Consider the following 15,500-nt stretch of genomic DNA (forward strand, 5'->3'; position numbering starts at 1 on the left):
AGCAACCCCAAACACAACATCTTTAGTTTATTTTACAGATAATAAAAGAGTTTTACAGAATGCAGAGTGGTCGATGGGTGGCAGCATGATGCCTCAATGAAAAGAAAATACATTTCCAAGCTATCCATCATTTACCTTGAACCCTGGTGCAGTATCATTGGGTGATCTATTTAAAAACATTGGACTATACATTTCTCATCTTTAAAAAAGTCATGAGACCTCCTTACAAGAATGATGTAGAAATGACAAACACCTTCTATGGCAGCCCCACATTTTCCAAGTAGATGACCAAGGCCCATAGTGAATGAATGAGAGAGAGAGAGAAGCCAAGCCAAGAGTATATGTTATCTTACCCTTGCTCTGTGTTCTTGTTCTAGGCTTCTATTATGCGGTTCTCTCCTTAATCAAAATAACACAGTCCTTAGAAATATGAGCATTGGTTCTTAGTGCATCTAGATTCCAGTGAACCTAGCTATTCATAGCTAAACTTAATGTGTTTTCCCGTCAGTAAAATGTGATAAAATAACATTTTTATAGAAGTTCAACGGTATGGTGCTTATGAAGAGTTTAGATACTGTGTCCAGTATAAGAGCTCCTGATCATGTGGGGGAGATCCTATTATTTGAATACTATCTTTGGTGTACAGTGATAGCAGCCAAGGTTACTTTTGTGTTTCAGAGCCTACTTGGATGTTAATGAGCTAAAGAACATTCTTAGATTGGATGGATCAACACATCTCAATATTTTCTTTGCAAACTCTTCAGAGGAGGAATTGGCGGGAGTGGCAACTTGGCCATGGGACAAGGAGGCCCTGATGCACTTGGGTGAGTATTACATGCTCCTTTAGAAATAACTCAGAGCAAGCCATCGTGGATCTTAGTGTGAGGAAGAAGTCAGCACAACCATAATGGTGCAGGTAGCAGTAGGAATGGGAATAATTCATTTATTTGTCTAATTCACACAAAAAAGTGGGTATCCTTGACCCTATTTTTGATGGCCTGGCAATACTCTGAAGGAATTAGCTTTCCTGATGGGAAAACTCAGATCCAGAGAGCAAGCAGGGTTTATCCAAGGTTATGCACATCAGCGAGGAACCCTCAGAGTTCAAGCTTCTGACAGTCCAGAAACTGCATTCTTCTTGTACCTCCTTTCCCTAATCCATGCATACTTCTTGCCCTGCTAACCACATTATCCTGGCACAGTGGGGCTAAAGGCAATCCTGAAAGACACCAAAGAAGCAACAGAAATAGAATATATAGGGACTTTTCTTCAGCCATGTTCTGTCTACTAGCAGCAGTAAGAGCTCTTCTGACATTTAAGTTATGCATATCCATAACACATCAGTTTGGACTGTCTAATCTCTGAAAAAAATCAGAAATGGCAATCATTTCTGAACCAGGGATTGTAAAAAAAAAAAATACAGTCTGAATTTTTTCCCCCATATTCTTGTCCAGTGCACAGAAATATGTTACAGAGGCAGTTTTTGCTTGTATAGATTTGAAACTATAGTATAGGCATAATTTTCAAATCTCCTTTTCATTTGATGCTCTGGGCTAGAAATATGTTTCCATATTACAGGAGTTATACAATTATTTCCTGTCCTACTTTTTTTTCCACTTAAAATCACAAAAGAAAAGCATCACTCTGGGTTATTTACATTTTGTTAAAGATGGGTGTTTTTTGTTTTGTTTTGTTTTAATCGCCATCTAATATTCCATTGAGCAAGGCAGTCCGGTGGGTTTAACAGTTTTCCCTCAATAAAATGCTCTCATTATTTATCACAATGAGTCCTGATGATTCAGTGAGATTCATGATTTGAAAATTCCAGGACTCAGCACAGTGGCAGTACTGGCCAGCATGGTCACCCTATAGTAAACTCTGAGTCTAGTAGCTGCTTTTCATCTATGGTATTTTGAAGATGAAGAATTCTATAACTTCAACTGGAAAACAGCTGAAGAAAGCTGTGCTAAATCAAATCATGGGCTTAGTTCTCTCTTATTTTTAGGGGAATGAAGCTAGTGTGTGTAAGGGAGAGATGGGGGAGGGAGGGGGAAGAGAGAGAAAAGGAGCACTTTTCCCCCTAAACAATATATGCAAAAATAAATAAATGTTCTCAGCGGAGGCATGTCTGGTCCCTAAGAGACTCTTGTCAATTTTGATCATTACATGGGCCATGCTACAGGCATCTAGTGAGTAGTAGTAATGAAGCCAAATATTCTACCATGGCCCCAACAAAGAATTGGGTGCTCTAAAATGTCAATAGTGCTTAGATCAGGAAACCCTGAAATCTGAGATAAGTGGTGGAAGAAAAGACAGACATTCAGACACAGATAGGTGCTGAGCAGAAGAAATTGTACAATTCATGCAAATCTGAAAATGCCTTGCCTTTATCTCTTGTTTAGAGAGTCCTGGGAAAGTGATAGACTAAAACCAAAGGCGTGGTTTTTCTCATCCTTAGCAGGATGGTCTTAGGCAAGATTCCTTCCTTGGATTTGTTCCCTAACATTTTGAAGAGGCAGGCTAACTAGATGACCTCCCAGTGTCCTTCTAAGCTGCGAATTTTGCTCCTATTGAAACAAAAGCAACCAGAGCTCCTGATCAGCATCTGGGGAGGGGAACAGTGGGCTTCTAACATTAGAGAGAAATACTCCTGATGATTTCATGAACGTCAGAGCCTGGATCAGGGCCAGGAATAGGGGAGGCTGTAAATCCATAGCATGTTATAGTATTTCAGAATGATGTCAGGCTCAAGCTATTTCACCTTTTCAGAGAAGCAATGAAACAGGACTTGGGGCCAAGGGCTGTCATTCTGTGGGAAAGGGTCAGTTGGGGTAGAACAAACAGAGTCAGGTTGGACGGTTAAGTCAGCTCTCTTATCACCATCCCTAGGCTGGTCCTGCCCCTTTGTTAACTGCACGGCTTCATGGAGACACCATGGGTCATAGCACTGCTGTAACTGTTTAGTTTAGATCTTCCCAGAGAAACAAAGCCAGTTTCTCAGAAGCATAAGAGCCATGTGAGGCAGGAGGATTGCAAGTAATGTCATGCTGGCTCCATTGGCCTGCAAGCTGCCACCTCATCACCAAAGAGGCTGATCATAAGCAACTCCTGGGCAGTAGCCTCAATCAAACTCAATGTATTACAACCATAGTTTTAACCTTCCTTTCCTGCTGTTACTCCATTATCCCTGGAATAAGCCTTGGGTGGGAAAGAGATTATGTTTCATTTTATGATTGACAAAATAATTGAGAAAGATTTCCTGTCTCAATTCAATTTCTCTTCTTCTCCTGCCTCTGCCTACCCTTCTCAACACACACACACACACACACACACACACACACACACACACACACACACACACACACACACACATCTTTTTCTTTGTGTTAGAAGTCTCTAAGCAATTCAGGATTGATAGACTCTATGAGGCTGAGGACAGACCAAGAAATTCAGTCCAATATAAAACTTGTCTCACATCCACCCTGAACATACCATTCCAACTCTACAAGGAACTGCAGCCCTGTCCTTCCTCATAAGACACTGTTCTGTGCTTAACGTCTCCACTTACAAGGCTCTCATGCCTGAATTTTAACCTTCTCTTAAACACTTCCAGTGTTTAAAGTTTTAATCTTTCTCTAGCCACACAGCCCGGTGTCTCATCCCAGTGTCTAAGATGCATATACAACAAGTACTATCTATTGCTTCTACTGAGGTTTGTTCTGTCTCTACAAACTGGGTGATGTTCCCTCTTTGGGGATGTGAGGTATAGTTCTTTATTTCTCAATTCAGAGCAGGCAGATGAGTCATCTAGGGATCTTGTTAAAATGCAGATGGTGATGCTATAGGTCTGAGTTAGGGCTTGAAACTCATTTCTGCTAGCTTCATGGGTAGTTTGTATACTTTTTGTTCTCATGTAGGTAGACAACAAGTAGCTATTTGATATCTTCCAAGGGTTTCTCCACCTGCTAAAAGTAATTAGTTAGGTCTTGCAACCCTTTTTAGATGTGTTATCACTCATTAATATTCTACACATTGTTAATCAGTGTTCCAGTCTTATTCTGTTGATTTGATAGAACACTTAGACCAAAAGCAACTTAGGAAGGAAGGGGCTTATTTAATTTATACATCCAGGTCACATTCTATCTTCGAGGGAAATCAGGTCAGGAACCTGAAGGCAGGAAGCACGGAGGACTGCTGCTTGTTGGCTTGCTCTCTGGCTTGCTCTCTCACTAGTTTATGCTTAGCTTTTGTACAGCCCAGGCCAACCTTCTAGAGGAGTGGTGCCACCCACAGTGGGTTTGACCTTCCTACCTAAATGAATAATCAAGACAAACCCTCAAAGACATACAATAAGACCAACTTCATCCAGGAAATGCCTCACTTGAGACTTGTCTTTTCAGATGACTCAACTTTGTCCAGTTGACAATCAAGGCTTACCAAGACAATCAAATACTATTCTCTAGTCTCTGTGATAGTCAATAATACTGGGACAGAGAATAGGAGCCCTGAACTTAGAAACCAAGAATGTTGACTTCAAATTCTATCTCCGTATTTCTCTCAATGACAGGTAGAACTCTCTATGAATGAGTGTCTTTATGTTTGAGTTATGATGTGGTAAAGGGAGGCATACTTCTTAAAGACTTAGCCCAGTATTGGAGGATACATAATAAATGCTCAAGAAACATCAGTTGGTATTATAAGTAATCCTTTAACAGAGTACAACCCAGTGCCAGCTTTCCTAAGTGTTCTTGTTTTTAGAGCATCAGAGACGAAGGCATGAGATTCAAAGATGGTAACTAAGTTGTGGGATGTCATGAATCCCACAGAGTTAATGAAGGCATAATGAAAGCCAGAGCTGAGAAGTGTGAAACTGTATGAGGGTTACATCTATATAGGAGCATTTAAAATGAGTGTAAAGTATAGCATATACTACAGTCTAAGGAGTAGGTTACAGAAGAAAGTCAGGGCAGGACAGAAATCGAAATCCCTTACTTGGAGTAGTGTGTTTTCAGTAGATGAGCATCACCTTGGGCTAGTGCTACTCCTCCCTAGGCATAAGTGTTCTCGATGAAAACGTGATACAAAGTGATTCACGACACGCCTGCCAGTGTGTTTACCGGTGACTTACCGCAGAGTTGTGACACCCCTGGGGCACTAAGCTCACAGAGTGAAGAAGACTGTCATTTTAAGTAGCATCCTTTTGTCTTTGATTGACGTAGGGACTCCTCTGGCCTGAAGCAGACAGTTGCCTAATGCTCTGGTTTTCCCCTTGCAGGCGGCATTGTTTTGAACCCATCTTTCTATGGCATTCCTGGACACACCCACACCATGATCCATGAGATTGGGCACAGCCTGGGCCTCTATCACATCTTCCGTGGCATCTCAGAAATCCAGTCCTGCAGTGACCCCTGCATGGAGACAGAGCCCTCATTTGAAACTGGAGACCTCTGCAATGATACCAACCCAGCCCCCAAACACAAGTTTTGTGGAGACCCTGGACCAGGGAATGACACTTGTGGCTTTCATAGCTTCTTCGACACTCCTTACAATAACTTCATGAGCTATGCAGGTAGGGCCCGCCACATCTCCAATGGTAGTCCAATCTGACACATGTCAGACTTGGACCCTAGTCCTGGCTCGGGGTAGCCTTGAACAAACTGCTTATTTTCCTAAGATGGAGGTTTTTCATTCTAAACAACCAGAATAGCCTTAATTCATGAGTTTTTCTTGGAGTTCAAGAGAGATATTGTATATGAATGTATACCAGATGGCTGAGACAAAAGTCAGTAAATCCAGGTAGAAGAACATTGTGGGTCCGACGTTCTGGGCCATCTACACTCTAACTCTGCTTTTTACAGAAAACCCAAATCTTCAACTTGATCTATAAGGTTCCTCAGAGTTTTGCAGCTATATTGTTCTACCTTGGTGTGTTGTTGAAGTTTTTTATTCAACCAGCATCTCCCTTGCATACATACAGTCTTCATATGCTCATTCACTACTGGGGGCTGGAGAAAAAGAATTCATTCTGTCTTAAGAAGACAAAATTATCACATTTTTCTGACTTCTTTTAACTTAATAAGCCCCCTAGATGCCATCAGAAACAGTATTAAGGACTTGTGATCTAGGTCCCAGGATGCCCTGTGCTTCCTGGTAGCTCAGGCCACATGGAGGTCAATTAAAGCCATTTTATCAGCTTTGACAAATTAGAACATGACACTCCTTCCTTGGGGTGGTCACAGCCCTGACTATGCTTTGCTGTGATCAACTGTTCACAATTGCACACAGTAGGCCAGCACTGAATTCCATCATAAGACCCAATTCAGTCATCTCTTCCCTGCTAGAACAAGCAAATTCTATGAAATAAGAGATTGTCTTTTTTGTCTCACAAAGAAAATAAATAAACTCTCTTTTTTTTCATGTAATAGTTTAGCCATGCTAGCTTCTTTTCTGAGGTACATAAAATTGTTTCTGCCAACAATAGTATTTTCCTCTGTGTAACCATTTATTGTCTATAAAAGATTTCAATATGTTCCCTCTCATTCAGTTCTCACAGCACATCTATGAAGCAGGAACCATTCCATTTTTCAGATGACAATACTGAGGCTTATTGGGGTCATTTGCTTCTGATAACACACTACATACTGTTCTTTCCTCTTTCTGTCTTATGTTATTCTTTTAAAGAGACCTAACTGATAATGAGGTAGGGAAACTGAATAATCTGGGTGGTGTTTTCACTCTGTTCGCTGCAGATGCTCTGCTTGATGTGGGAGTAAGGCTGACGATCCGAATTCAGGTTTGAACCAGGAAAGGCCTCCGCCAGCTGTTTCATATCCCTGTTAGAATTTTGATACATGTTGTGATTGAAAAGGGATTTTGCTGGTGAAACCCAAAATATTTGATGATCCCAATGGTCCTTACTGTTTCCCATTTAGGCTGATTACCCCTGGGAACTTTCTAGTGTTTGTCTCACACAGCTTAAAAGTGATGTCTGTTGAAAAGTGAATAACCCATCTCTGGATCTATAAAGTGTCTTTAAGTTTGGTTCTAAAAACAGCCACGGTGCTGGGTATTTCCTCAAAAACAGATTCCAAGTGGGCTCCCAAACCTACAGACCCTCCACATCCAGCGCCCGGTGCCCTCAGACAGCCCTGTTTACGGCCATCTCTGCAGCACCTTTCCTTGGCCAGCTCAGCACACATGGGAAATAAACACTAATAAGAGTTTGGAAGTTTGCCTGCTTCTTAGGGGCTGGGAACTTCTACCTGCTACCAGATCCCCATAAACTAAGTCTCCTTTTTTGTTTCCCTGTGAGAAGATCTAAAGGGTGATTAATTTAGTATTGTTCTTAAAGGATCTCCTCAGCTCAGTGACCATCAACAGCAGAACTAATTCACTGAGCTACGATACCAAACTTCCACCCACAAAAGCATATTCAAGGCAAGCGTGAGCTTGGAAATGTTTGTTTTCTTTGGGACCTCTGACAGATGAGGTGGCAAAAGTAGTTGGATGAAATTCAAAATGCAGAACAAAATGGGGTTCCCAGAGCTGAAGGAAGGGATGCATGGGGCTCCAGTCTTCCAGAACAGAGGGCAAAGTCATTGCCAAGTTGACTTCTTCCAGCTGCCTCTCCTTGCTGGGTGCTCATTCCTTAAGGCAGATCTGCCTGCCAAGATGGTCACAGCTTGTGTGTGTGCTTTTCAGTATAATAGCTGTTAGTTATATGTGGCTACTAAGCACTTTAAATATAGCTGATGCAACCGAGTGCATGAATTATGACCCTTAAAATATTTGAACTAATTTGTATGGAAAAGGCTACATGTTCTGATGGCTACCATATTGGTCTTTGAAGACCAACAATAATTGAGTATCTCTGATATACAAAAAACTATATATATAAAATAATGTAAATTAACCCAAAGAGATAAGTTGCTATATAATTAAAATAACCAGTTTACAGATTTAAAAAAAAAATGTGTTTTGGAGAGCACAAGAAACTTGCCCAGAGGCAAAGACATAAAACAAGACAAATGCATTACTTAGGCCCAAGCCTTTCTTACCACAGAGTCTGAGTTATTTTTTTTTTTGTGATATATATTTTTTATTTTACAATACCATTCAATTCTACATATCAGCCATGGGTTCCCCTATTCTCCCCCTCCCACGCCCTCCCTTACCCCAGCCCACCCTCCATTCCCACCTCCTCCAGGACAAGTCCTCCCCGAGGACTGTGATCAACTTGGTAGACTCAGTCCAGGGAGGTCCAGTCCCTTCCTCCCAGACTAAGCCAAGTGTCCCAGCATAAGTTCCTGGTTTCAAACAGCCAATTCATGCATTGAGCACAGGACTTGGTCCCACTGCCTAGATGCCTCCCAAACTGATCAAGCCAATCAACTGTCTCACCTATTCAGAGGGCCTGATCCAGCTGGGAGCCCTCAGCCTTTGGAGTACTACTCAGCAGAGAAAAACAATGAAAGCATGAAATTTGCAGGCAAATGGATGGAACTAGAAAAAATCATCCTGAGTGAGGTAACCCAAACCCAGAAAGACAGTTATGGTATGTACTCACTCATTGTGGATTCTAGATATAAAATGAACAATCAGACCAAACCATAAACCATAAACTATATATATATATAGCATGGAGTCTAGGACGACTGTGGCTTATAATAAATTTCAGTTTTACTCAATTATTGAAAAAAAATAGCCAAATGAATAGAAACACATGAACTATGAACCAGAGTCTGAGTTATTAACCAGTCACTTTACTATTCTGAGGCTCCCAAGTGGTCCAGCCTAGAAGGCAACAGGCAGCTGATGTATCTCTCACACTTTAGTAGAAAATACTAAGGTATATGTTTGTACTAAACTAATGGCTAAACCCTTGCCAGATAGGAAGCAAATCTGCCCCCAACTTCCTGAACATAGCAAGCTGTACTTAAGAGGTATTCCAAGATTACTTGTCATAGACTATAGGAGCTTAGAAATGTTTTCCAGCCTCTTGGTTATGGTAGCATCTTTCTATGTGTCAGGAACTTCTAATATGCATACTTGCATTGAACCAAACAGTCTATTCTCCAAAGAACATAGCTGAAGGAAATAAACCAATTGGTGTGTTTAAATATTTAGCAGTAAGAATGTTCTTAGCAGTGTTCCCTCTCTAAATATTTACTGTTTATTATATGCCAGGCACAGGAAATAAATGTTTACCTACATGAAAAAGTAAAAACGTCTTACAAGCTTGAAGTGAATAAAAACTGAAATGAACTGCAAAGCATCCCACATGACAGAATGTTGTGACACCATTGAACAGGATGTAGAATACGGCCTGGGGACATGACATTCCAAACATGGAATGTTGTGTCAGGAACCTGAAATTGAAGTACCTACATTGTAGTATTTGACTATAGGCAAATTATTTCTTTTCTCAGAGCCTCCTTTACTTTATCAATTCATAGAGAACTCTTATATTGAATGACAACAGATATGATCATACAGGGAAAGAATCTAAAACTGTCCCTGGCAGGATGAATGGTGCTTAACAAATAATAACTAGCCTGATTATTTATTAACTATTTGATGTGTAGAACATCCCAGTCATATGTGTAAGACACATATATGATAAGAATTACAGAAATTTACTATATTCACACTCATAATATATGTATGCATGTGTACATACATATGCACCACCACTAATTTATTTATAGGTACTGATCTTAGGGTGATGTTTATTTGGGGTATCAAAACCTTTACAGTGAGCATAGCTTTTATAACCATATTTTACCGAAACTGTTGTTACGATTTTAAAAACAGAGCCCAAACAACAAGCCTTTACAAAAGCTGACCCATTTACCTATGTTCTGTCAGCGAGCTTGTTAAATGCTCGCGTCAGCTTTTTGAGGGAGGCACTGTTACTATTTCTCCTATTGCAGTGAGTGGAAATGAGGCTGCCAGGGTCAGCAATTTGTCCAAGCTCCCACAAGAGGTAGAGTTACTGATCGTCTGTCCTGATCCTCCATGCAATGCACCCCTCAGAACATGACTTAGGCAGCAAGCCTGGAGCCCTGCAGCAATAATAGCACAGTGGCCCAAAAAGTGTCTCCAAGAGCTGAAGTGCTCAATGTCTCTTCTGCTGAGAGACAAAATGGGAGCAGAGGAACCAGATGAGCCTGGAGGCCTAGATAAAGGGACCACAGATGGTATAAGTGGGCCTGTTTGGGGCTGGAAGCCAAGGGGGCCTGACTCTAGACATGAGCTAATTGAGACAAATGGAATCCCTTTGGGATTTTGCCCAAGATTCTGATAGTAGCTAAGTCTCAGTGTGATGTAACCTGGGACAGATGTTTTCAACTTAATATGCTTCAAATATATTCCTGTTCCCCTACTAATTTCTACCACTTATCCATTTTTCAAACTGTTTCCTATTGACAAACTGGGAATGGTTACTATTTAAATTATAAAAGGAAAGCATACATCTTTGAAGAAAATTTAATTAGAAGTTTATAAAGGAAAAATACCTTATATTTTCATCCCCCTTCATCTTGTTAAGTGTTTACTGTACCCCATTTAAATCCTTACTACCACGCTAGGTTTGAGTTGATTTAAATACCCCTAATTTATGTATCAGGAAACTGACATATAAAGTTAGGAGGTTTGGTAGTGCTCAGTTAGTATTTTATTTTAAGGATGTCCTTAAAATAGAGTCAGTCCTCCATTAATGAAGATATGTGTTAATATTTTTACTATGGTGGTACTACTTCAGGAACCACCTCCCATTCAGTGATTTTCCTCATCTCTGTTCATCAACATTATTATGTGTAGTCCATAATGGGCTAGTATTAGACTGCAAAATATTCACAATTTATACTCTGAGATTTGTTTCTTCCTTCTCCAAGTTTCTGATACACACACACACACACACACACACACACACACACACACACACACACACTCCTACTTACTTCACTCACTTCTCCGGAACACAAGGCAGTGAGCATTTGCCACAAAGTAGACACGGTTCTTGTGCCCTACACTCCAGCTCAGCCATATTCTGAGACGAACCCTCTTGTTATCACCATCGTTTCCACCTCACAGATGAGAAACAGAAGCGCCAAGTGCGTAGACACTTGCTCCCTTGACTCTGTGTCTTGTACACCATACTTCTTTATTGAGCCATCAAGTCTTCCACCTGCATTAGATCTACTTGGTAGCTCTTTCCAGGCTTCCAGGACACAATGTACAAATCATAGTGGTGATAGAAAATGAACCTTTGTTCTGGTCGTCCTCAGGCTGAGGTGTGTGTACTCCTGGCAATAGGTAGCCACAGGATTTAGGGAGTTACATGGTGGACCTGGCCTTGAGAGAGGTTTACTACCTCTCCTGTGCAATACTTGCAAAGGAACACTGGGCTCTTCTGATTCTGCCAACTGTCTTAAAATGTTCCCTCAGGGTGCCGAAAAGGAGACTCTCAAAACTTACTAAGTGAATCCAAGCCAGCCTCTGCATAGAAACTCTCCCATACCCTTGTCCAGTCCCTTCAAGGTCATATCTAGTGGCCCAGTACCTGCCCAAACTTATTTTCTGATTGGTTGATAAGGAGAAGGGAGCTTATGCTGCTGGATTCCAGTAGCACATTTATTTTTAAGATCTGGTGAGCTCCACACTCCTCTGTCTGGGGCCCAGCCACGGTAATCCTGACCAAGCAGACACCCCTGAGAAGTGGTGCATTAGGAAATCAAGCCAAACAGTGCCTTTTTTTTTCTGTTCCCAGGGGAGCTGAATCATACTGTTGGAGAAAGAAACTGGAGACAAACCTTTCCCTAGGGGCTAAGTCTTTGGTCTCTGCCCTCAGTCCACACCCTGGAAAAGGGAAAATAGGACTGAAGGTCATTATATCTAGACACCTGAGAGACTGTTTCCGATCCCCTTTAGAATACAACTGGATCAACTCTCATTTACAAGCCACCTGCTGGAGACTTGACCTATAATGTATTTCACTTGTGCTTAGAAAAAAAAAAAAAAAGTTATGGCATCATTTGGAAGCACAACTTTGGTTCAAGCCCCAGATAGGATTTGCTCTGTGATCTAGCAAAAGTTGCTTGCCTGAACACAGACTCAATTCCCAACTCTGTAAGGAACAGAAAATGGTAGTATGCACTCCCAAAATAGCATGTGTTAGGAGAGAAAGGCTAACTGTCAAAGCCTGGCACACCGTGCCGGCTCATACTTAACACATGCTAAGAATATGTCCCACAGACACACATACACGTATGCTCTAAGGAGATGTGCTTGCTCTTGCTCTCATCTGGGCTGGTTTGGTTTTTTTTATCAACTTGACCCTAGCCAGGGTCATTTGAGGAGAAGAAACCACAGTTGATGAATGCTTCCATCAGATTGGCCTGTATGCAAGTCTATGGGGATTTTTTTTCTTGGTTAATGATTGATGTAGAAGGACTCAGTTCACTTTGGGCAGTGCCACCAACGAGCAGGTGGTTCTGGGTTGTATAAGGAAACTGGTTGAACAAGCCATGGGGAGCAAGCCAGTTAGCAGCATTCTTCCATGGCCTCTGCTTCAGTTCCTGCCTCCAGTTACCAAACTTGAGTTCCTGCCCTGACTTCCCCTTAAGATGGACTGTGATATGGAAATATAGCTAATTACACCTTTTCCTTTCCAAGTTGCTTTTGGTAATGATCTTTATCACAGCAATAGAAATCCAACTAAGGTATCACCCTATCCACAGTCTTGAGTGCATATCCAGGCCTTGCCTGAGCCTTACATGGGATATTATGCCTCTAGCTGCGTAGTTACCTCTGTTGTGGTCACCTTCTTTCTCAACCCCAACATAGCGATCCAATTAATCCCATATATACAACTATTTTGGGTGCCGTCCTAGTTGCTCCTTTTCCCCCACACAGCATCTCTATCAATTCACTGATGATCTACATGACATTAGTTGTCAAAGAACAACCCTCGCTCATAAGATGAATACTGTTTATGCCATCCTTAAGGGCAGGGATATTTTAAGTCCCATCTTTCCACATCCCATTTTTCCACAGACTGGCTTACAGTACTGAACATGAATTAGACATTTAACAAATGTGTTTCAAGCACAATATCACTGCATTAGTGAAAAGTAGACTTGATTAATGCATGAACAAATGAATGCGAAAGAATACAGTAGGGAACTAGTCAGCACATAAATGAATGAATGAATGAAGAAATGAATGAGATAAAGTGAATGGGGTGGAGACATTGCTGACTTGGAAACCAGAGGGTATAGGGTCTTTGGAAAGAAGCTTGTCTTGCCTTTGTCCTTAGCTGTAACTTCTTAGCCTCTTAGCCGCTAACTCCTCAGTTCCAGGCTTACTTTTCCAGTTCTATCCACCCTCCCTTTCCTCCTATTTCCTCTCACCTGTCTCCAGGAGTGATGACTGCACTAATTTGTTCACACACCATTAACTTTTGAGCACTGGAAGAGGTTGCCCTGAGCTGGCGAGGACGGACTGGGGTGCTGGCTCGCTAGCTGCATGGAGACATCATCCTTCTCTTGCATGCCTGCCTATGCAGCTCAAGGCTTATCTCTCTCTCTCTCCCCACTCTCTCTCTCTGACTCTTACAGATGATGACTGTACAGACTCTTTCACGCCCAATCAAGTCTCCAGAATGCACTGTTACCTGGACCTCGTATACCAGAACTGGCAGCCCTCCAGAAAGCCAGCACCTGTAGCCCTTGCCCCCCAGGTTGTGGGCCATACAACTGACTCGGTGATGTTAGAGTGGTTCCCACCCATCGATGGCCATTTCTTTGAAAGGTGAGTGTTCCCTGTGGATTGCTGAGCCTTTTCTCCTCCTGCCAGAAAGAGGAAGACTCAGAAAGGAGGCAACCTTGGAGGGTTGGACTTATTTTTCTTATTAAATAGAGACCCCATTACTCATCAGTGACTGGGACTCAAAAGCACACTGACAAGACTGGGTCAGAGAATAAAAGAATATTGCCAGAAATGAGCCAGTAATGATGCATACTTCCACATAAATGAGAGGGTAAATTCACTTTATTATTAGAAGCTTGGAAACGAGGATGGGTGCAAAATGAAATCCTAATGCACCCTACTCCAGTGGTACTTGTCTTTAATCTCAGCATTTGGGAGGCAGAGACAGGCAGATCTCTGTAAGTTCTATACCATCCTGGTCTACACAGTGAGTTCTAGGACAGGTAGGGCTATGTAATGAGAGACTTTATCTCAACTCCACCAATTTACCTACCCACCACAAAAGAATTTTGAGTACTTCTATTGCAAGAAATCTTTTCTGCTGTTGTCTCCATTAGCCCAGGAGTTAAAATTGCCTCTGGTTAATAGGGAAACCATCTCATGTTAAATATATATATATATATATATATATATATATATATAATATATATATATATAATTTACATTATATACAATATGCCTATATGTCACTTCATATTTGCAAAAGCCTATGGTTATATATAACCATAAAGTTGATACCTAGTGTATTTTGAGAAAACCAAAGTCTAATCAAGTGTGAGAAACCAAAGCTCTGACTTCTGGTCTGTCACTTGTCATTTGAATGCTACTTGACGTATCAATCTCCCCCAGATTTTTAACTGTCTTCCACTGAACATGTGTCTGATTATGCCTTCTGATGGTCAGAGGGTGAATTCAATGACTTCAATGTGTCCTTTCACTGTAGGCTCCCAAAGAGCTCAAGCTTGAGGGAACCAGATAAAGATTCATAGCTAAGCATGTAGTTCAATGGTAGAACACTTGCATTGCATGTGTGAGGCCAAGAATCCAGCCACACCACTGCAAAAATGAAAATGAATATTCATGGAAATAGTCTGCATCTATTTCAGAATCTTGCAGTTATTCGTTATTCAGGTAATAGCTCACTTCCACCCTTAGCCCTTCTTGAGATAATTATCCCACAATGTGGATATGACACTGAGGATGGTGAGGACAAAAACCATGCTAATCATTAATTTGTCTTTTTCTGATGGGCTTGCAGCTGACCGTCAATTGCATACCATGTGATAGATTCTAATCTGAATGCTTCTTGTACAGAGTCTTAGTTAATATTCCAAGTAACCAGGTATAAGGATGATTGGTTTCCTTATGTGCCAGATAAGGAGAGCACTGGAGCTGAAAGAGTCTGAGAAATTTGGCCAAGAGCTCATAGAAAGTGCTGGAATCTGGCCTTCCACCACATTTGGAAATGTCTTATCTATGAATCCTATATGCCTTCATTAAGTTGTTCCAGACTAAAGGTGTGAAGGAGGTATTAGGTTTCCTCACAAAAGCTGGCAAAAAAAAACTCTCATTTACAAGTAGTGTATATGAGTGTGTGTGTGTGTGTGTGTGTGTGTGTGTGTGTGTGTATAGACAAAAGACCTCAAATGAGATTTCTCAGGGGTAAAGATGTAAATAGCTAATAGATCATTTTTAAATACTTATTGTCACTAATTACCAGAGAAATGCAA

The 15,500-nt window shown here is 41.2% G+C and overlaps 1 protein-coding gene across 1 annotated transcript in view; it reads left to right on the forward strand.

Moving 5' to 3' along the window:
• Nucleotides 1-15,500, forward strand: part of Pappa (pappalysin 1) — a 252,295-nt gene that overhangs the window by 63,532 nt on the left and 173,263 nt on the right. Inside the window, 3 exon segments of the mRNA XM_037202665.1 lie at nucleotides 679-824; nucleotides 5,276-5,569; nucleotides 13,620-13,812. Coding sequence (XP_037058560.1) covers nucleotides 679-824; nucleotides 5,276-5,569; nucleotides 13,620-13,812 — 633 coding nt within the window.

The sequence above is a fragment of the Peromyscus leucopus genome, chromosome 2, assembly GCF_004664715.2.
Source record: "Peromyscus leucopus breed LL Stock chromosome 2, UCI_PerLeu_2.1, whole genome shotgun sequence".
In the NCBI taxonomy this organism is placed as follows: domain Eukaryota; kingdom Metazoa; phylum Chordata; class Mammalia; order Rodentia; family Cricetidae; genus Peromyscus; species Peromyscus leucopus.